The 22,621-nt window shown below is 47.3% G+C and overlaps 7 protein-coding genes across 7 annotated transcripts; 1 reads left to right on the forward strand and 6 right to left on the reverse strand.

Moving 5' to 3' along the window:
- Positions 1 to 449: 449 nt before the first annotated feature.
- V1513DRAFT_456750 (uncharacterized protein) lies at positions 450 to 3,499 on the reverse strand (the record flags this gene model as incomplete). Its single annotated transcript, XM_066899592.1, has 2 exons — positions 450 to 524; positions 578 to 3,499. The coding sequence occupies 2 exons, from the start codon at positions 3,497 to 3,499 to the stop codon at positions 450 to 452; spliced, it is 2,997 nt and encodes a 998-aa protein (XP_066755557.1).
- Positions 3,500 to 5,366: 1,867 nt separating this feature from the next.
- On the forward strand, positions 5,367 to 6,520 carry V1513DRAFT_438126 (uncharacterized protein). The gene has a single exon (XM_066897025.1). It carries the CDS (start codon positions 5,476 to 5,478, stop codon positions 6,271 to 6,273), a length of 798 nt encoding a protein of 265 aa, XP_066755558.1. The 5' UTR covers positions 5,367 to 5,475; the 3' UTR covers positions 6,274 to 6,520.
- Positions 6,473 to 8,544, reverse strand: V1513DRAFT_374540 (Rho GTPase activation protein; the record flags this gene model as incomplete). Its single annotated transcript, XM_066894856.1, is given in 6 exon segments — positions 6,473 to 6,631; positions 6,688 to 6,821; positions 6,876 to 6,996; positions 7,010 to 7,034; positions 7,166 to 7,703; positions 7,980 to 8,544. The coding sequence occupies 6 exon segments, from the start codon at positions 8,542 to 8,544 to the stop codon at positions 6,473 to 6,475; spliced, it is 1,542 nt and encodes a 513-aa protein (XP_066755559.1).
- Positions 8,545 to 10,788: 2,244 nt separating this feature from the next.
- On the reverse strand, positions 10,789 to 11,142 carry V1513DRAFT_368864 (uncharacterized protein; the record flags this gene model as incomplete). The annotated part of the gene is made up of 1 exon (XM_066894746.1): positions 10,789 to 11,142. A coding segment is annotated over one exon (354 nt), but the record flags the coding sequence as incomplete, so codon positions are not given.
- Positions 11,143 to 13,809: 2,667 nt separating this feature from the next.
- Positions 13,810 to 15,326, reverse strand: V1513DRAFT_374594 (uncharacterized protein; the record flags this gene model as incomplete). The annotated part of the gene is made up of 2 exons (XM_066894861.1): positions 13,810 to 14,788; positions 14,842 to 15,326. The coding sequence occupies 2 exons, from the start codon at positions 15,324 to 15,326 to the stop codon at positions 13,810 to 13,812; spliced, it is 1,464 nt and encodes a 487-aa protein (XP_066755561.1).
- A 533-nt stretch (positions 15,327 to 15,859) lies between these two features.
- On the reverse strand, positions 15,860 to 19,092 carry V1513DRAFT_374593 (P-loop containing nucleoside triphosphate hydrolase protein; the record flags this gene model as incomplete). The annotated part of the gene is made up of 7 exons (XM_066894860.1): positions 15,860 to 17,374; positions 17,424 to 17,618; positions 17,674 to 17,828; positions 17,881 to 18,005; positions 18,056 to 18,782; positions 18,854 to 19,014; positions 19,070 to 19,092. The coding sequence occupies 7 exons, from the start codon at positions 19,090 to 19,092 to the stop codon at positions 15,860 to 15,862; spliced, it is 2,901 nt and encodes a 966-aa protein (XP_066755562.1).
- Positions 19,093 to 19,907: 815 nt separating this feature from the next.
- On the reverse strand, positions 19,908 to 22,601 carry V1513DRAFT_462402 (TIP-1 family-domain-containing protein). Its single transcript, XM_066899932.1, has 7 exons — positions 22,353 to 22,601; positions 22,045 to 22,289; positions 21,805 to 21,993; positions 21,511 to 21,754; positions 21,101 to 21,458; positions 20,642 to 21,048; positions 19,908 to 20,594 (listed from the first exon to the last, which is right to left on the reverse strand). Exons 1-7 carry the CDS (start codon positions 22,467 to 22,469, stop codon positions 20,202 to 20,204), a joined length of 1,953 nt encoding a protein of 650 aa, XP_066755563.1. The 5' UTR covers positions 22,470 to 22,601; the 3' UTR covers positions 19,908 to 20,201.
- Positions 22,602 to 22,621: the final 20 nt, after the last annotated feature.

The raw sequence follows: 22,621 nt of genomic DNA on the forward strand, positions 1-22,621 counted from the left end.
ATATTGCAATTCGCGCGGCTCAATACGGGCAAACCACATATATAGGTACAAGATTCGCAAATTCAAAAACCAACGTCTGACTTAATCCCGACAATTTAACCAACATGAAATATAACTTAACAAAACCACATGAAAAGTGAACCAGTGGCAGCTAATACAGAACGACATAAACCCAAATCGCATTATAGCGAGTTGAAGGCGACAAAAAACGAGTAACAATAAACCAAAAACACACGTATATAGCAACCAATATAAATAATAAACGAAGCAGACCCTTGTAATACAAAAACTACTTTTACTGCGTTCAATTCCGACTAAAACTGATCTGACATGGCAGGGAAATGAAAACGTAAAGCAACTAAAACAACTCCAGCGCCCCGAATGCTAACAAAATACGACCATAATAAATGGCAAACCACTTTCTTAACTCGCTGTTAAACTTTTATCGTTTATCGATGAACACCGTTTGACAAGGATGACGAAGGGGGAGGAAGTGCCTGGTGTTTGTGCAACTGGTGTACACACTTGAAGCACATTAGTCTCGAGCCAATTTTGAGAAAGGTCAAAGCCAACTCACCTTATTAATCGTCTGCACTAACAAAGCTGGCTTCAATGGCTTAGACAAGTATTCGTCCATTTGCGCCTGCATACACCGCTCACGGTCACCCAGCATCGCATGCGCCGTCAGCGCGACAATAGGTGTTCGTGCGCGCACACCAATATGCTGCTTCTCCCACTCTCTGATTCTCGTCGTGGCCTCAAACCCACCCATAACCGGCATCTGGACGTCCATCAGCACAATGTCGTATCGCTTCTTCCTGACGGCTTCGAACGCTTCAAGACCGTTCTCGACGACTTCGACACGGTGCTTATACTTCTCGAGTATTCTCACTGCGAGCTTTTGGTTGACGACGTTGTCCTCAGCCAACAAAATCTCGTACGTCTTTGCGCCGTCTGAATTAAGTGGCGCAGCACGGGACTCAAGGGCTGGCCGAAGCGCGTTGCCCATATCTTGAACCGAGCACGGCGTGTTGCCATACGACGTGATACCAAGATCCAAACAAAGCTTAAGATTGACCTGTGGAATGCACGGGTTGAGCAGGACAAGTGGAATATATTTCAAGTGATTCAGTGTACGTAATTTGCTCGCGACGTCGAGACTGTCGACAATGATGGTGTCAAACTTGGGACCAGAGTGGTCGACAGGTAGTGGTGCTTCCTCGACAGAATTGACGACCCACGGCTTGAGCTTGAGCTGACGGATGGCGTCCATAAGGTCGTCGGTAACATCCTTTTCGTGCACTGTGTCAATGAAAAGTACGTAGTGATGTCTAAACGGCGCGAGATTCTCAAGCAATGGATTAAGTCCACCTTCAGCCTGTTTGACGCGCAGCGTAAAGTAAAATTGCGATCCCTTGCCGTACTCGGACTGGACCCAGACATCACCACCCATCAAATTGATAAGCTGCTTCGAAATCGACAGACCAAGACCGGTACCACCGAATTTTCGAGTCGTGGACCCGTCCGCCTGGCAGAAAGTGTCGAAAATAACGTCAAGCTTGTCGTTCTGGATACCGATACCGGTGTCAGACACACAAAACTCTATCAACATCTCCTCAGGCGCGCAATTGGACGACGGGTGTGCAGTCGGATCCGCGCGACGGATGCTCAAGGCCACTTCGCCGCTCTCAGTAAATTTGATGGCATTGCCGACGAGGTTCAGGATGACTTGTCGCAGACGGAACGAGTCGCCGATGAGATTATCTGGGAATGTGTTGTCGATCTTGTACACCAAGTCAAGATGCTTTTCATTCGCTTTGACGGCAAGAGTTTTCAATGCGCCGAAAACAGTGCCGCGCAGCGAAAATGCAATCTTCTCGATTGTCATGCGGTTAGCTTCAATCTTGGAAATATCGAGAATGTCATCGATAATTGTCAACAACGAGTTGGCAAGGTTATGCACAATCGACAACATCTCACGCTGATACTGCGTGAGCTCTGTATCGAGCGAGAGCTGGGTCATGCCAATGATACCATTCATTGGCGTGCGGATTTCGTGAGACATGTTTGCCAGGAATTCGGACTTTGTCCTATTGGCGAGTTCGGCAGCTTCACGGGCAGCAGTGTTGCGCTGAATGGATTCGCGGAGATTAAGAACCATTTGATTGATCTTGGTCTTGAGCGCGTCCATCTCGCCGGACGCTTCGACGGTAATAAAGCGCGTAAAGTCACCGTCAGTAGCAGCGGCTGTGATTTGGGCGAACGCTCGGACTTGCGTTGTGAGATTAGCTGCCATGATGTTGACGTTTGTCGTAATTTCTCTCCACAATCCATCAACATCCGAAACTTGGGCTTGGACGCCGAGTTTGCCGTCAATACCAACATCTTTGGCAACACGCGTAACTTCGGACGCGAAAACTTGTAGTCGGTCAACCATCTTATTGATTGTCGACTTGAGTGCCAGCATCTCTCCCTGAGCATGCACATCAATCTTGCGAGACAAATCGCCTTGCGCGACGGCGGTCGTGACGTCGGCGATGGAACGCACCTGGGTTGTCAGATTGGATGCCATGACATTTACATTCTCGGTAATCTCTTTCCAAGCACCTTCCACGTCCTCGACCTTGGCTTGACCGCCAAGAATACCTTCCGTGCCGACAGCGCGTGCGACTTTGGTGACTTCAAGTGCGAAATTCTGGAGACGGTCGACCATCTTGTTTATGGTCGATTTGAGATCGAGCATTTCACCGCGACAGTTGGCCGACACCTTTTGCGAGAGATCACCCCGAGCGACGGCGGTGGTGACTTTTGCGATATTTCGGACTTGGTCTGTGAGATTGGATGCCATGGCGTTGACATTGTCAGTAAGCTCTCGCCAGATACCCTCGACGCCTTCGATCTGCGCCTGGCCTCCGAGCCGACCCTCGACACCGGTCTCGCGAGCAACACGGGTAACTTCAAACGCGAATGTGCGTAGCTGGTCAACCATGGAATTGATGGTCTTTTGCAGCTCGAGAATCTCGCCCTGAGCGTGGACGTTGATCTTGCGCGACAGATCACCTTGGGCGACTGCGCGCGTAACATCTGCGATCTCACGCACCTGGTTCGTGAGATTGGACGCCATGACGTTGACGTTGTCAGTCAGCTCTCGCCAGACGCCTTCAGTCCCCTCACCCTCAGCCTGACCACCCAGCGTGCCGCCAGCCACCTCTGTAGCGACTCTAGTGACTTCGGACGCGAACCGCTGGAGTTGATCCATCATGCGATTAATCGTCTCCTTGAACTTAACAATCTCGGGGTCGAGCTCTTCCTTATGAACGATAACTTTCTTTGACAAGTCACCCTGGGCGACGGCAATAACAACCTCGCCGATCTCCATCAACGCACGCTGGAAAGCACGGTTCGCGTTCTGTGATTTGCGCAATTCACGATCCAGAATATTCATATCAACTACGCGTCGCTCATGAGGTTCAAACGACTCTGTAAAGTCCCGGATCATTTCGTGCGCCTGGGACAGATCGAGCTCGAGTGCGAGGACGGCCGTTTTGCGCTCGAGCAGCTCACGCTCTTGGGATTTGACCTTTGTGTTGAGCTTTTCAAGTTCGAGAAGCTGCTGCTCGCATTTGAGCGCCAGATTGCCGTTCGTGCAGTCGCTCGTGATGGTTGAAGCCCGCGACGCGGACCCGGACTTTGTAGTGGTTTGGAGTGCGTATGAGTCTGAAGCAGCACGATCGACTGCGCTCGGTCTGCATGGCACGGGAGCTAGCAGGGGAGTGGTTGTGGATGTGGCAGTATTGGCGAACGAGAGAGGAGTCGTGGCAGACGAGGACATACCAGACGAAGGAGTGCCGAGAGAAGGAGGCACTGACTGAGCCGATGAGGCGGGGATCGCAGGTGAAGCGGCAGTGGATGCAATCTGCTCGAGGTCACGGACGCGGTAGAGAACGGCGGCGAGCTCCTTCTCGAGCTGGTCCTTAATGTCGCATGGAGCGCCCGGGAGGACAATGGGCTTGGTCGAGGTGAAGAGAAACGAATCGGCGGCAGCGACATTGTGGAGCACCGAGACAACCGCCTGGCAGGTGACGTCGTCACAGGAACCCATAGCTGAAGCGGGGACTGCTGCGAGCTGCAGCGGAACGAAAGACGACGGAAGGAGAGGTGTTGGTATTGGTTTTGGTGGTAGTGACAGTGATAAGAGAAGGCGGAGGATAAGGTGAGGAGAGGAGAGCACAAAAAGAACAAGCGACAGCTGCCAGCAGAGCCAGAGCGTTGTTACATACAAAGCTGGCGAGCGAGTTGGACTGTGCCACATCGGTGCCACAACTGTGGCTATCGTAGTCCGCGGGGCACTTAAGGTTTTTAGTCAAACATAGGAACTATTTCTAACAACAACGGCACATCGGGTGGGAATGAAGATAAACATGGTCACGAATACATTTAAGCCAGATCTATGCCATAATGTCGCGGCATTGTTTTCGCATGCAAATGCTGGCTGTGACAAGTTTTGTGGCCACTAATCTGAATTCTGAACAAAGTTCCATTCTGTTATGGCGTGAACTGTAAAGTTGTTTGCCCCGCTTCGCAATCATCAGCAGTTACACTGCAGCGATGTACCAAACCCGCCTCTGAAGGATGCAACAATAAATTGTAAGGCTTTCCGTCATCGCAACCAAGAGGTTTTAATAATAAAACGGGAAATCCTCGCACTGCTTAAAACATATGTACTCGTTAGATCGTGTCTGCGACTTTTAATCGGTATTGGGTTAGGGCAAATGGGGTCACGGGTTTAGGGTTTGGCCATTTCAGCGCTGCTGGAGCACAGGTGCCCACCAAAAAAAATTTGGTGCTAGCTGCTGTGCGTTTGCTGCAGCCACCCCCGTGTCGATTTGGTTTGAAGCGAAATGAATATAATTTATTAGTTAACTAAAGTTAGTTAACTTAAGTTACTTACTATTATTATACTATTAGTTAGTTATAACGTAATAGTGTTGACTTATGATATTAATTTTGCCCACCTTCTACGACTTATCACAATTATCGATATGATTATTTTTAGGTTCGCTTCGCCCACCGCCTCGTTGCATCCCGGGTTATGAGATGTACCTATAATATATAAACAATGAATTAATTATAAGTTAACTTAACGTTAGTGCTATATAGTGTTGATTAAGCGTCAAAGGTCTGACCGAAGATTAAGCCCTAAGAGCGGCGTAAAAGACTACCTTAAAAATTGTCTGGATTAGGGTAAACGTTTGGTACGAAGTTGTCCGAAACACGCTACTGCACAAGTGTACAACGCTTCACGAATAAGCTCTGACCATTTTCCCCCCGACACAAAACCCACTAATCGTGTAATAACAGTCCCCCCACCATTGTCGAATACGGATGTTATTGATTGATTTATAGTCTTGGATATCATCTCGCTTTCTTCTCCTCCTCCTTATCGGCCACCATAAGAATCTATCAGATAGACCCATGTTAAAACGTTCTCGTCCGGGCTCGTCATCTGATTCCGATTCAGGTTCCTGCTCCGACTCAGACTCCAACTCAGACTCAGACTCCGACGAAACCTCTACCCCATTCGATCCGGCAGCCCACAAACTCGCGCGCTCATCGCCGTCGCTACAGCAACCGATCATCCAATGCACTCTGCCGCCTCACTGTAACCACTCCCCGCAGTCATTCGCATCCTACCCTGCATTCGAACAGCACTACACCACGTCACACACCTTGGTCTGCACTTCCTGCGCCCGCTCATTCCCATCACAACATTACCTTGACCTGCACTTCTCCGAGTTCCACGACCCGTTCGTTGCTGCGAGACGCGACAGGGGAGAAAAGGTGTATACGTGTTTTGTGGAAGGATGCGACAAGGTTTGCGCCGATATGAGGAAGCGACGGTTACATCTAATTGACAAGCATGGCTTTCCAAGGGAGTTCATGTTCGGTCTGGTCGCCCACGGCCTTAGGCCGAACCAGACCTCGCTGTTGTATCCGCCCAGGAAATGGAAACAAGTAGCCGGCATGCGGCCTACCGGGTGTGACCACCGCGACAACAACGACGACAGCCCGATTGGCGTGGGCGAGGGCGCGGGCGACGACGACGACAAAGGCGACGACACTGGCGACATCGTATTTCGTAGGCCAGATCAAACTGCAGACGGCGACGGAGAACCGGAAATCGACGCAGACATGCTGGCCGTAGGACGTCAGTTCCAGGGCATCAAGCTCGTCCCCGACAAAATCAGATTCGGTCGAAAGACGCGTATCTAGTACACTATACTCCACAAAGCATTTCGGGCGTTATCTGATTTCGTGTATCATACAAAGACATACTCTAGAATACAAACGTACAATACCATGCCCATACGAACAACAAACATTCAATTCCAAATGCGCCCCCCGCCCCCAAAGTCTGGTATACTGAGCATCAACAATGCAAACAACCCCCACAATATATCATCCTAGTCACCTATACCAAACTGACATCCGTCGCAAATATCCGATCCGAATTCTCAATCATAAACCGAATCACTTCGTTCCTCTTATGCGCATCCACCATCTCCCGCGTGCCAGAGTAATCCCGGACCAGCGTCGGAGCAAACACAACCGCAAGATTAAGAGACGTCATCTACAGCTGTTAGCAAATCCGACAACTGTTTTTCACGACAATTTTTGAAAACATACTAAATTCTTATCACTGTGAGACACTACTCGCGAAAGATGCTGAACAATGCACTCTAAGCAATTCTGATGTGCTCTAGGAAGCGACTTCATAATTTGCGTTAGTCTGTAGATCTTCCTCTCAAAATCATCGTGCTCTGATCATAATTAGCATTAGCCACACTTAAAACAGACGTAATCGATGCACGCACCTGCAACCGCAATAAACGCTGAGTAAGAGTCATACGTTACGAGCGGGACAGGCAGGTGTCGAAGATATTGCTTCAGCGCACTCGTCACACCACAAATGTCCCCCTGCATAAGCTCATGAAACTCATCCTGCCACTTTATCATCTCCGGCGTCAAAATCACTCCAACATCTGGAGTCGCACTCGCAATCTTGTCCTTCTCATCCAACGACGCAGACGACAACGACGCAGTCGACGAAGAGGAGGATAATCCTTCATTGGTCATCGGCGATAATGTCTGTCCCAATTCGCACTTTTCAAACATGCTTCGGATCATGTCGCTTTGGCTCTTGATCCCGGACTTGCGGTAAATCCCCTCGTAATCCATTCCCCGGATTTCAACCTCCTGAATACATCTCGTCACGATAAACGGAACAGCACGTCCTTCCGACTCTGTTCGCTTCACAATATCAACGCCGAATAAACTAGATTCGGGCTCATCTGCGCTCGAAACCTTGAAATTCGTAGTCCGCACTACGCCACCGGGTTTATACGAATTGTTTCCAGCACTGCTCAGCCCGCTGCTAGCGCTGACGCTAGTCGGCATCAGAATGTTTAAACCGCCTGTCGTCGCCGAATCCTGTGCGAAAGTGTCCGCACCGTTACTAGAGCTAGACCACTGCCCAGTCGAGTTCCCTCCGTCACTGGAAAACATCTTATTAAATCCCTTGACAGCGCCCTTTGCAACTGCTGCGCCTCCCCGGTGCCAGAACTTCTTCTTGCCGCCGGCGTTCGAATTTGAATTACCAGCGTTCACCAAAGATGGCTGAAACGAATACACAGGTCGCGCGACTTCAGTCGTCACGTCAGTCGACAGCGATTCTTCTAATACGGCTGAAATGCTATTCGCGCTGGACTCCCGTGGCAGGGTCTCCGTTGCAACGGGCGGCGAAGCGGACGCCAATGACGGCGCCAAAACACCAGGCCCCGGTGACGCATTTCCCGAAGCCTTTGATCGTCCAACATATGTTGGCTTTGAGACAACATCTCTGTCAACTAAAAACTGCTCCCGCGATGGACGGCGTAAGTTGCCAGCCAGCCCGCCGCCAGAGCTAGACGACCCTACACTTGGTGACCCTTTATGCGTCTTGAACCGCTCTTGGATTTGCCGCGTGAGTTCATTATTTAAGTCTGCGAGCTGCTGATTCTTGGCATTCAGGTGCTCTGCTTGTTGCACCGCGTCCTGTCGCAACTTTGTCAATCGCAAGTTCTCGTCCAATAACTCATTCCGCTGAGAAATGAGTTCCTGAATTTCAGCTTGAAGGCCATTCTTCGTAGCTTCCATCTCGTCTCGGAACCGCCGCAGTAATTCATTCGGCCCCTCGTCATACTCATCTTCTGCGGCTTGACCACCACGCATCACTTCGTATTCTTTCCTGATAACAGTTGTCTGGGCTTCCAAATCCGCAATAGTGCGTCTTCGCTCCTCGATCGTCTTCTCAAGCGCAGTAGTGTCAGGCTCGCCGATTTTCAACAGCGCCTCAAGCTCCACAATCCGCTGCGACGCACGCACAAGTTCGTATTTCAATTTGGCAGTCTCGTCGTCAACATCCAGTGTCTTTCGCGGCGGCGATAACTCCGAATCATCATTGTCGTGCGCACCAAGCACACTGCTTCTCTCGTTCGCGATCATCATGAATGTGGGCACATCTTCCGGCGAGATATACGACGACGGTGTCCACTTGTGCGTCGAGTCAGGTGATCCGGGAGTCTGATATGTAGTCGCAGGCGAGGACTCCGCGCCTGTCACGAAACTGCGTAGCGTCGATCGGCTTGGCTTGCGGAGCAGATTCTGAAGGCGTTGCGCCCTCACGCCGACGCCACGACTGGGAGACCGCGGTGATCGTGGCGAGGACTGTGCGAGTTGATCTTGGCTGTTGAGAATGTTTCTGAAGTCTTCTTCGAGACTGAAATCCGTGTTGTCTTGAAATGTGGGGAGAGGAATATACTGTGCAAGGTTAGCCACCTACGTTAGCGATACTTCAACAATTTGAGTGCGCACATTTGACTGATTCACCTTCCTTGCTTTAGACTCAGATTCAGTGTCCGTTGAGCTTCTTATCGCAGGTGGCGTCGAAATTTCCGGCGCTGGAGCAAGGCTCTTCGGAGTTCCAGTTCGCGAACCTGACTCTGGAGTTCGCGGAGGGGACTTTTGCGATTTCTCTTTCGGCGACTTTGCCACCCCCCCAAGCTTCTTCAATGTAGAAGATGCGGCCGCCGATCTATCCTTCGTCGCGGGTTCCTTTTGCTTGGCACTAAATTGTCCCGAGAATAAGAACGGAGACCTCTTTTGTTGATTGCTGCCCCCGTTGATCGCAGAAATACTGTCAGAGCTGGCCTGGCTCAAAGATACGCCGTGCGACCGATTGAAAGGGTTTTTCGAATTCGATAAAAATGCACCCGCCGAGGCGGACGATAGCGATCGTTTCGGTTCGTGCCATTTGCGCTGATTCACGGCCAGTAATGGAGCCCCATCCGGGTCCCCCTCAATCAGCATCGACGAGTAAGAGAAATTGCTCTTGTTTGCGCCACCAGAATCAACTGGCGCCGTTGGTAGTGTATTGGCATCAGTCGTGCTACTCCGCGACGCAGGCCCATCCGATGCGGCTTGTGAGGCCTCATTACCTGGTGCTTTGAACGACAAAGACGTAGGCGTCGGAACAAGTGACAAGGCGTCACTTTTATCCGGCTCCTCGTCTTGCTGCTGCTGTAGTGATTGAGGTGGAGGCGAAAGTGGCTGTTGGGGAATTGCTGGTGACTGAGATTCTCGACGTCGTGGGAACGAGAAATCCGGCGGCGCACTGACAGCCGACGACGGTGTTGTGGCTGTCACGAACGATGCGCCGGTCGTTGGGGTCGTACCGCTATGACTAATATTCGCATTTGACACGTCAATAGTGATCGAGCGCGAGATGCGTCTAACCTTGGACGTCAAGAAACTTGTCTTTGACCGACGGTTATTAAGATCAGACAAGAATCCCTTTGACGATCGAGTGAAACTCGCTAGCGTCGACGCAGACGCAATTGACGAAACTGATGCGCGACGACTCTCATATTTTGTTGATCCGTTGGATGTGGTCGATGTAATCGACGATATCAGTCCCTCCTGAGCCGCATCCTCAGTAGTTGTATCATAGGCTACTTTCTCAACATTCGCCCGTGAAGAAAGACCAGCGGAACTTCTCCGCGTTGCATCACCTGCAGGATCTGTACGCTGTGAGCTAAAGACAGTAGGAGTATCATTCATTTCATCAATATCCGTAGGTGAATCGTCATCCTCAGCCGGAACGGCCCGTATAGTTCTTTCCGAATGCAATTCCATAGTGCTTGACGCAGATGATACGTAGGAGTCGCGATAAGCGTCCAATATTGCCGACGTCGTAACACTGAATCGTGTGCTGTCATTCTTACCATCCCTTTGTGAGCCAATCTCGGCAAGCCTGCCTGTTGCCTCCAACGACGCTGATGTATCCGCGATAGATGGAGATTCATCGTCCTTGGTCTCCGCTATAGGCATCTTGTGGAACTGCGTGCTGGCACCCGGAATAACCGGTTTCACTGAATTGTTTTCAGTGGACGCGATGACATGAGAAACCACGTCTGCGGTAGGTGTATTTTTCGTTTCCACCGAACCCACCGTCTCTGCCCTGACAACACTTTGTGCAGGCTCGTCCTTCGGGACTGGCGGCAGCGACTTATCGAGTATAGGTGGCGACATTGATCTCCGACTGTAGGTCGAGTTCGTTGAAGATGTGTTCGCCGTCTGTTCACTTTTCGACTCTAATGCTGTAGTAGTTATAGTTGCTACAGTTATTGAGTCATCTTTGATCGATTCAGTTGTAACATTCGTGGATGCCGATTGCGTCTTGCTTTTGGCTCTTCTCGACCCGCTCTGTTGTTCCTTCAACTTATTCCTCCTCCGTCTCTCGATCAATTTATCGTTGCAGCTCATACAGAAGATACCCTGGCTTGTGCGAGCATAACGTAAATTCTCAATTGGACGCTTGCAATTCCGGCACTTGAAACACTTTGCACAGAATGCTGTGTCTTTCCCAGTCAAAATTGCAAGGTCGTCAATTTTCTTACCGCAAACGCAGCATGAATAGCAGCAGTTCCCGCAAATCAGATCGCCGTTTCCAAGAACAAGCAGGTTCGTGTCGCAGTCTAACTGCGCGTCGCAGCTGGAACAACGGAAGCATTCGACGTGCCAGCGATTACCGCCTATTGAAAATCATTAGCTCTTGACTGAGATACTCGAAAAAGCTGTACTTACCAAGCTCAAATGCTCGACCTTCCTCCAGAACCTATACAACCATCAGTACCTGCAGACAACTACTAGGACTCATGTCCCGCGCAAATGGTAAGTGTACCGCACGGAGCAAACTTGTTCAGGCCAGATCATAGGACGAATATGAATAACACAACCTACCTTGTCGCACATCTTACAGAGATAAACCTCATCGTCGATTTCCATGTATGAGTCAGAAGACGAGTCCATGGTTAAAGCACGCCGTTGTTTGGAAAGCAAGAAGGGAAGTGGTGAGAATCTCCGGTTTGGCGGCGTATTTTGCAGCTGCTGCTTGCTGCTCTTCTCGAATTATGGAGCGGTTGCGAACTAGTCAATCTCGACACATACTTTATTTTCGAACCGGTACCTCCTTCGTGCGCAGGGGTAGGTCCGTATAATGCAGTCTAGTTAGAGTTAAAGGTTTGTGTGAGAGAAGTTACAAAAAGGAGTCTAATTCTATTAATATGACAACTCTGTCTGCCCAGCGATCTGTAAATTTCCATTCCGGTACCCACAATTCAACCGTTAAACCAAACGAAATTAGAAACAATCCCTAAAACAAACCTTCAACCAGGCGTAGAACTGAGCCTTTATACTCGCGAAACCACAGCCTGAAAGCGAAAATCCGTGGCGCCCCCACGACAAGTACACGATAGCTTTTCAGAATATTATTCGGGCTAGAACACATACATGTTCATCATGTTCAAGACTGTGTGTGGTTACTTGATGAGTATTTGTGCTGCCGGAATGATTCAAGGAGAGTGAAACCAATCAATGCTTCTTTAAGACTAGCGGTAAAATAGACTTTGATGCCCATTTCTGCATGATTGGATTCAATCACCGCCACATACACCGCCGCGATAAAGCCACCCAGCTATTTAAGCCCGTATTTTAGTCAGTTTTTCGGCCTCACTGCCCTTGAAGTCGTCATCACGGTCGAAGTCGCCGTGGTCAGGAAGTCGTCCTTTCTGTTTAAATTCTTAAACATTTTATCTGCTGTGCCATAAAGACCCAAGAGACAGGCCAAGCTCAATACGTGGTTTTTATTTGTCCTCCGTTACTGCTGCGTTTGTCCTTCGCACTTGCTATCCTAACGATGGTGCAGTTTCTTCCCAGCTTCTACAAAAACAAGCTTCATAGATCGGCTAGAGATACCGAATTATAAGACTCTATAATCACAATACAAGTCTCTGTGACCGAAGCTTTCTTCTGTATATTTTGCTTAATATGCAATCTAAAACTGATCGGTCCTCTTTGAGAATAATTCTGACGAAATCTTCCTTAATAGAATTTTCTGTCGTCAATGCTAGACTTGATATCGTGAGCTATGTTACAGGACCCCAGAATGCGTGCGTACTAGTGTGATCCATTGTCAACAGTGTCAAATATTTATTAGCGCAATTTTGTCGTTGGTCTTCATCGACGATAATTTGACTCGTTTGCTGTAACCCTCATCTCCGTTTATAATTAAAGTCTGTCTTCTCTGTAGTAGTAGGGGCGATTATACGTGCCCACCAAACAATAAAAATCGGGTTTTAACACTGGTAGAGCCTCACAAGTAATGGGTCGGTCCTCATTGATACCTTCAACTGGTATCCATTGTGTTCCTCAATTATTGAGCTTGTTTGAAGTTAACGCTCCAAGAACAGCCGCAAAGTGTTGTTTCCAGAGTCTCATCACCGCCATTGAGAGTTTTGACGTGTTGAGATGCTTTCTGCTATTTGCAAACGAACAATAGGTAGTGTTTGAGGTCGTCTGGACAATGCAATTCTTTGACCGCGAAAGTTTTATTAGTAAATTGCATACTCGCTTACAAAGCCGGAATACATCATCCGATATTCCGACTCGAGTTAACATGGCCATGCATAGATTCATATGAATTATTCGCTTCCGTCATGTACTAACCAGCTGCAGCTGGACTCATGGCCCTTAGTAGTATAGTAGGGGCGGAATTATGGAATTTCTCGGAGGTCATTTTGAACAAACTCAAACCCAGACTTGTTCTGACAACGTTATGATTAGTTATATCGGGTTATCTAAGTCTGCTTATGTAGTGATCAGCTGGAAGCCTACATCAACTATTCCCAAAGAGGAATGCTAGTTTACTCTCCTGAAGCTCCTTAAATAATGAAGGGGACTGACTGCATGAGTCTCCGCAGACATTCCACGATAGATTCTCGTTAAGGAGATCTATACATATGCGAGCACAGCTATTCGCCTTCGTGTGCTGAGGCTTGTCACTTGCCATCTGGTCTTGCCAGGTGTGCATGCAAGGCGGGACCAGCAGATCTCGGCATTTTGTTCGCATTGTTCTAAATCCGGTGTTTGGTGGCCGTTTAATGCAAGTGCAGACATTCCAGAAGCAATGGATCCACTGGAGCAAATTATTGTGTCTCAAAATACACGAACTAGTAGGAGTCACTCTTACTCGAATATCTAACCCATGCAATCTTTTTCGACTCATCTTCTAACTGCACCTGACTGTCTACGACCTCAATCCTGTCAGTCGATCGACAGGTGGTCATTAAACGCCTATTCCAATCTATAATTGCCTGTATATTATACACAAATTTCCTTGGCCAAATGCACATACATTATACAATTACTACTTTACAGCATGCCTCCTAGCACTGCCAATGCAGCCTTAACGCCCCATCCAACCTTTCTATCGTCTGATTTAAAATTTTCCTCATTCATCTCCCTCGTAAACCGCCTTAAATTCTGCATCTCATCGGACATTTTCGACCTTAATTCCTCGTCGCGTGTGAAAATGATGACATTTGATTCCAGATCCAGAGCGTGTGACCTCCGCGTAAAATTGGATGATCCAATAACGGTGACGCACGGCTTCTCCTCACTCGAGTCGAACTCTGGCGGACAGATCCAAATTCCCTTTGCATGGTAAGTCCATCCTCCGGGCTGATTTAGCACTCCATTTTGCCACTCAAGCAGGTGTATTTTATCGGATTTTTGTCTCCTGCTCACGTCCTTGACAAATTCCTTGGCAAGTAAAGTGTACGCCGGTGGAAGATATCCTGAAATTCCTGCAGATTGGTAAAAGCTATTGGCTTCTGGTGCCGCCGTAATTATCATGCCTTCTCTCGGATTTGAGCTGAGAAGTTTGCGCCGGTAGTCTGGGTGGATGTTGAAATACCCCGCCGTAAACATCCAAGAAAATCGATCTGTTTTTAGAACGTCCAGCAAATGCTGGATAGCGGGTGCTTCTGTGGATGCATTTGGTGACAATAGAGGTGTAAACTGAGAAACGGGGTACACGACAGTCACAGTCGATGCATCTTCTAGTCCAATATCTCCAGGGGTGGTATCCGATAATGAAGGACGTATCAGCGGTGTCAGTATCTGCGTAGCGACCATTACGAACTTGAGAGCTCGTTTCGTTGGTTGCGGCGCTGGGTTTGTCAATGGCCAACTCAAATGGAATCCACTCGGGGAATCATCCGTGGAGAGTGCATAACTCAATGACCCAACAGCGTCGTATATTTTTTTGTAGTAATTGGTGATATCCGCTGATCTGAAGAGATAATACCGATCTTGTCGATTGGTGAAGTAGTCATGCGACAAATTCGCCCTAGATCATGTCAGCTTACTCTTACCAGGCACTCTAATCATTACTATGCCTACCCAGACAGAATAATTTCATCATCGAATCCATACAGCTTCATATGCTGTAATCCCCAGCCCTCATTCAGTCGCGTCGGAATCATCGCCTTCTTCATCCCTCTCAAATTAGGAGTATGAAATAGTTTTACCTCGACTCGTTCGCCAAACTCGGCTACTAGTTTAGCCATGAGCGACGCACTTGACGGATTCGGCGCCTCCCTTGTCCCTCGCAGAGCGTCTATGAGTAGATACACCTTCAAGTCTGGGTTGTTCAATAAAGCAGTGCGTAAAACGTCAATTAGCTCATGTTCCGTCTTCCCAACGTACAGCGTCGCAAGAAACACCCTTTTCTTCGCCGATGCAATTTTTTGCTTTAGTACTGTATAAAACTCATCAGGACCTTTCAATATATCGATCTGTCCCTGCTTCAAGAAGAACCGCGGGGCCAAATCATCTAATTGTCCCATCAGCTTCCGAATCCCAGGATGTAGCGTCGCAATAGCCATTCCTGCCGTCGACAGCGCCACCGAAGCCGCTGCCCCAGACATGGCAGCTACTGTAGTACACATTAGTGACATTGGTCGTATGTGGACTGAAGTCAACACCGTTGCAACTGATGCCGGCGACCGCGGAATTGATGAAGTTGGATGACGGCAATATATTCGTGAGGCAATCCTTGACGGCGATCCCGTGAATGGTAAAGCCGGACGAGCAAACATTGTCTATTATTGTGCAGCGCCCCTGGACTAATACCTGATTGAGTCCAATCGATTGATTGCGATTCAGCAGCCCGCCAGGCAACAAATTTCGAATTGGGTGCTTTCATGTGCAGTAGTAACCCTGAGTCACTCATGCACTGTATTCTCTCCTCCTCACAACTCTCCTTGTACAATATGGAATAGCTAATTCAACATATTCATTGATCTTCCATGGTTTATTACATATACTTATTAGGTCCTATTTTAGCTGTCATATTTTACAAATATTTAAAACGTGTTATTCCACCAAAGTCCCACGTTTTAAGGCTGTTATACAGGTCCTACATCGAATAAAACGTAGGCTCTTCACTCAAACCCTTCCTTCTCCTCGTCTTCAGAACAAAGTCTCTAGCAAGTGCCTGCCCGCTTGCAGACTGAAGAGGGGGAATAATCATGTCTTTATCTAAGGGATCACCAGGAACGATTTGCCACTTTTCGAACACTAGCGAGCACATCGCCTGGCCCTGAGTAGCCACTCGTAGATCAGTTTCAAATCCGAACGAATCGATCACTGGAATACGTCCTTCAATATGCAATAACGGTGTGCCCGCAATTTGGTCCTCCTTAAGAACATATCCTCGTCTCCTCTGAAGAACAGTGTACAATGCCGCAGAGCACTCTGCCGGTCCAGTCACAAAGACAGAATACAACGGCTCCATTAATCTCGGTGATGCAGTCATGAACGATGAGTAACACACTCGACGAGCCGTAGGAATAATCTGGCCGCCACCACGATAAATAGGCTCACTTGCCAGCTCCACATCCATGATACGAAACTTCGTATTGCGGATCGGCTCTTCGCACAACGGACCCTCACGAACTGCCCATTGGAATCCCTGCTTAACTGACTCACGAATTGAGTTGAGCAACTTCTTATCGACTTCATTTGGCAATGTGTCGTCCAAGAGAATATTTGGTCCAGTATCTTCAGGTCCAAAGGCCCAAATGGATCGGGACGCAAGTGCATCCCATTCATATTGCTCTTGGAAAAACTTTCCAATCTTCCGAACTGGCCATTCGATGCTCACTTTGCCATTCTCAATATCTTCACTAATTCCAGGATCTAGCGGTTCTGCAATAATCGAAATTCTGTTCTTCTTATTTGGTGTTTCACCATACGGCTTAATCGACGATTGGTCCACAACGGTCTCGCAGAACCGCGTCACAGGATCTGAAACTTTGATCTCAATCTCTGAATATAACCGACGAAGGTCGTGCAGAACACAGTCTATGTATAACTCTCCCGTGCCCAGAATTATATGTTCTCCAGACTCTTCAACCTTTGTTTGCAACAGCGGGTAACTTTTGTTCACTTTTCGCAGGCCGTCAAGCATCTTGGGTAGTTCTGAAGGATTAACTGGCTCGACGGCAACTTTAAATACCGACGGCGTAAAGTGATTGATTGGTTTGAAAATATACGCGTCGTCCGCTAAGTTCCGTGGCACGACTGTAGCAGTCTTCACTATAGACATGTCGATTCCAGCAATTAGGACCCAATTTCCAGCCGGCACACCAGCAATCGGAATCTTATACCGGGCTTCAGGTATCCACATGTCAGTGATCGTAGCATGCACCATGTCTTCTTCATCATCCAGCGAGTAACCTTCACCGAGAACGCGAATCTGTTGCCCACTTCGCAGGGTTCCGCTCAATATCCGGCCAAAGCTGTAGAATTCTGTGGCGTCAGTCGAGTTGAAGAGCTTGGTGATATGTACAACTAACGGCCCGTCCTGGTCACATTTGAGTAGCGACCGTCCGAGTTCTGAATCCAGTGGTCCCGTATATGTCGTTTCGATCTATCACGGTTTAGTACAACAATCAGAGAGTAAATGAAATCTCACGGACCTTTGTCGACGCATTATCTGCCGGTGATGGGACACGGTCCAATATCATATCCACAAAGCCTGTTGATAACCCGAAAAATTTCTGGCAGACTAACTTCAAAAGAGGTTTTGGATCCAGTTTGTATTGTGAAGGCGTCAAGTATATGCCAAATCCGCCGAGAATCTTCTTAGTATTGTCCGTACTTTCACCGAGTGTCTATCATGGCTGTCAGAGGAGTACTCACATATGTAAACCATACGATGTAACATACGTGCCCGATCAGTTTGTATAGAGGTTCTAGAACGAAATACACGAATGTCCGCTTACTGTGGGACTCCAGACCACGTCGAGTGAACTTCCTTGTCGAAGCGTTGAAGTATATATCTCCCCATAATCGTAAAGCAAAATCATTTGCGTTGAAACCACCTGGTAATCATAAGCAAATTGGCTTCAATTGATAGTCAATTGGCACACTTACCATAGACAGCACTATACATCTGGGCAAACGACTTGAGGCTGAAGCAGAATCCAAGACTTGTCGATGCAAAGCACACATTGCCCTTCTCTGGCGACAGCCAAATATCTGAGCCCGGCACGAATTTTCTGAAAGCCAATTAATATGCATACGTATTCTCAAAAAAACTATACGGTACCTAATGGTCTTATTCACTTGCTCAATACAGTATCGTATCTTATAGAATGCGTCCGCCGGAGGCAACTTGAGCTCTAAAATCAGTCGGTCTACCTTGTTCACTACCAGAACTAAAGGCAAATGTTCTGATATGGCATGCCGAATGATTTGCTCGGTGTTAACCATGACTCCTTCCACTACATCCACTACCACCACCACGCCATCAACAAGCCTAAAGGCAGACGCAACTTCATCGACAAAGTTAACATGTCCAGGAGTATCAACAATATTGAACAAGTGTGACTTCCCCTTTCCATTTGGCAAAAGTAATGTCATCGGCGAACACTTGATACTGACACCTCTGTCCCTCTCGAGCAAATGTGTATCGGTATATCGGATCTGCTCACCGAGCCGCTTCCCAGCGAAATCCTTGACATCGTGAGTCTCTTGAACCAGCATATCCATCAAAGCCGTTTTTCCGTGATGCAAGTGTCCGGCTATCGCAACGTTTCTTATCTCTTCCTGAAAGTTCATGAGGTCCATCATATATTCGCGAGAAAATGTGACTCCCGGTAAATCAGCTTCTTCCACAGCGAACTTCTTCACCTTAATTGGCGCAATTATTGGCTCCGATAGAGGTTGTGTATCCTCTTCCTGAACCATGGCTTCAACATCGGGACCGTAAACTTCTTCAGCTGTAGGATAATATTGTTTGTCTTCATGAAGCACAACCGCTGTTGTAGGCTCATCTAAAAATATCATTAGACACGTTTCAACATCAAGTAAAATCTTCCTAAGGGTCGTGCCCATCGAAACTTACTGTCAATTTCCATGACATCTTGACGATCATACCCTTCGCGCTCTGAAAATCCATCGTCCTCATCGAGGTAGGCTCGCTCATTGTACTGATCCGCTTCTTGACCTTGTTGATCTTGCGACTCGGCATCGGAATCATCAGCGTCACCGATGAAATTTCCGAATCTTGTAGATAGTTAACATCAGCGTTCCGCATACTGCACGACAGCAACTTCCTTACTCGTCATATAAACTGTCATCCATGCCGACTATTAACAAGCGCAATTACAAAAGTATATACCGAAATATGTACTCCGACCACTTACAACTAATCGAGTTGTAAACAAGCCTATCAATAAGCACTGGATTCGTATTACAGAAATAATTCGAGATTTTAGATATTTTCTTTGTCGACTTTGAAGGTGAGGCTGGGCTGCGTGGCGCAGTCAGACTCTTGTGGCGTAATGGTATCTGCAGCACAAAACGCTTAATTCACACAGATGAGATCTTGGTCAAATGGTTGTCCACCCGACTTTTAAGCAAGATCTATTTTCTTTTTATATTCGTAATAGGTCCGGATTTCAGTATCTCAAATACGTCTCTTTAAGAGGTCGTAATCTTGAATCAACGATTGACCATGCCTTGGAGGATGTTGCTACAGAAATACTTAACGCAGAAGGTGGGATTGAATCTTATTTCAAGAAGTCAGCAGAAGTAGGTACTAACTTCTCTACAGTTACTTGAAAGTGAGAGCTTTCATCAAGCTGTCCGTGCTATTCATCGGAATGTAAATGACGTACCAAGTTTTACGCAGAATTTAAGTATGGATCATCTCGCTAATAGCTGACTCGCGGTGGCAAGAATTTAACAGTTTTACAGAGGCCAACACGACCGAGAATGATAAAGTCAGCAAAGCATTCAAATTGGGCCAGATATTGCTCGATGAAATAAAGCAAGCGGCGCGAGGCAAACTGCCTAAATCCTAAATGAGATTGCTGTGGATTTTACTTATTTTGGGATTTAGCATTGGAGGATACATCATTGTTAGGCGTTTAATTGGCTTTTCCAAATCCGAGTTGCATTGAGCTTGAAAAATTTAATATGTATATAGGTAATATAATCATTGTGAATGATAGGCAATGCAGACATTACACTGGCAATCGCCCATTCAATTTGGGTTGAGGGAATATATTCCACTCTTCTTGGCTCTCACTAAGTGGGAAGATAGACTTTGCAACTGCGAAGCAAGCAAACTATCAAATTTGATCATAGCTATTTGGAGTGTGACTGACTTCAAGTAGTTTCGTACATTCGAATCGTATATTCCGATCGTCTTCAGTTGTAGAGCTTAGTCCGTCACACAATGGCACGTTTCAAATGTTAAAAGAGCGATACAAGGCTCTAGAAACTCTCGTAAATGACGTCTGCGATAAGGCTTTGGAAAGGAATGCAATCATTTCGGCAATAGAAGCAGATGAGTTAAACAAATCCGCTACCAAGCCATCTTTGGACTTGACTGATTGTCGGAAGACACTGTCGGACTTGTAAGCTTTCTGTACTTCGCGAGACAGATGCTTGATAATCAAATTCTCAGCTCGAGTCCGTAAAGCATCATATGCCTTGATAATTTCGTCGAATATTGTTCCGTCCTCTTCAAGTGCTTCTGGAAGCCTTTTATATGAGATTTCTTCCAGCTCCTTGGGAATCTTGTTAGGTTTATTTCGTGACGCTCTTCGGTTTAATTCCTCGTAGAGCTCAAGGAAAAACTGATATCCGTCAGTACCGTGCTTACTTAAAATACAACCACACATACGATCTCTTCGCCCCAATCAGTCAGAGCATCTCGAATCGCATACGCGCTTCCGTACGCACGACATAATCTCTCAACTCCAGCCAGGCCATCTACCATTTTCTTTCGTTCCTCTTCGTGGACACCGGACACCGCTCGGACAATCGACGAGGTCAGTGACTCGAACGCATCTAATGACGAAGATATTCTATTGTGGTAACTGTCGAGAATCGCAATCTGAATGTCCATCAAAAAGCGAATACGGTGAACAAAGGACTTCAGTGGTTTGTAGCGCTCACTGATGGTTTCCAGTAAGTCACGTAACCGTAAGGCTGACTTTGTCGGTTTGGATTCGGTTTCACCAACTGAGTCGAAGTCGATAACCCAAGCATCCGGGGTTGTAATAATTTCCTGATATCTAGTCAAAGCAACTAAATGAAGTTAACAGAAAGAATCTATGGCAATAATGCAAAATAGACAGACATTCTTTCTCGACCGAGAGCCAAGCATCAAACCATTCTGGCTTCGACATGATATCACCAGTAACGCCCGCCCACTCTTCTTGACCGTAGGGTGCAAAAAGATAAGTGTCGCGAAGATGGTCGTCAAATTTCATCGTTTCGAGCATTAAATGACTGAACAGCTGCGGTTCATGCATGACCACCGGAACAATTGTCTTGAGTTTTCGTTGAACTGATGGCAGGTATGCGTAAATGAGCTCATGAAGAGCTTCCCGATTCGATGTGTAAGGCGACTGCTCTAGGATCGCTTGAACAATAGTTTCCATAAATTGTTCGTGGTCTTCGACAGTTGATATAAAGTGTGAGAAAAACCACTCGGGCTAAAAATAAGCTCTGAACCATTCTCAACTAATCACCCCATTGCGTACTTACTCGGTCGACTTTATTAGTTTCTCGATTTCCTTCGAAATGATATCGGAATCGCAATTCAAGAGGTTCAGCGAGAATTTCAAGAGCGACAATCAAATCGGGTGCTTTACTTTCACCTGCTTGATGAGATACAATGGAAAACTGAAACTGCAGAAGTTTATTGAAAGTTCTTTTAAAGTCTTCAAAGTTCACTTCAAGTGAAACGCGTCTCGGCCAGCCAATTCTGTCGAGTGAGGCACGGAATTCACTGATAAATTTAGTCGGAATATACAGTGACGCGTCTGCAACAGAACTTACGTAGTAAGTCGTTCCTTCAATTCCAACCAAAGAAATTCCTTTGACCTGCATAAGAAGTCGACAAGATGAACAGCGGAGTCCTCTGCTTCGCGACTTTGCTCATATACATGATCCACAAGCTTTACTAACTCATTGTGCTTCTGGAGTGCTATATCTGGATCGTCCAGGATCTTTGTTTTCGCAGACTCGCTATAGCCTTAATCAATAACACACAAACTAATTGCGGCCTTTAGTGCTCACCTTATGCTCTGAACTTCACCGAGAACTACAAAATAATTTCTAGCTATTTCCAATTTCTCCAATTCCGCAACGAGCCCTTGTAGATCGTCCACAAACTTCGGTCGCGACCGATAACTGGCATTGATCAGCTTATCCTTCAGCTTTCCATGGGTCGTTCTGAATTCAGCTGCCCTCTTAACTATCGCGTCAGAGGAGGAAAACAATGCATCGCGCTCAGAGGCAATCTTCGTTTGAATATCCTGGATCTATTGAGAATTAGCATATTCCAGAACTATTTGCCAGAAAATTCGAAGATGTGGAGAGCATGCCTGAGTATTCAGCGCGGCCTGCTGATCTTCTAAACTGGAAATGATGTTATCGAGATCTCCCAGGGCGTCGACTCTGGGGAGCTTTTCATTGATATATTCTGTTATTACTGACCCCATACTTGTCTTCTAGACAGTAATCATCGGTGCACTAATATCAATCAATGTGTGGTGTCCCGTACTCCGCCAGCACAGCATTATTCCGTTGCATCAGAGATGTCGCCAAACTTTATTTCGACCCCTGATCCCGCTGAAATGACTACCTGGGACAA

The sequence above is a fragment of the Lipomyces chichibuensis genome (assembly GCF_038497645.1).
Source record: "Lipomyces chichibuensis strain CBS 12929 unplaced genomic scaffold V1513scaffold_4, whole genome shotgun sequence".
Lineage (NCBI taxonomy): Eukaryota > Fungi > Ascomycota > Lipomycetes > Lipomycetales > Lipomycetaceae > Lipomyces > Lipomyces chichibuensis.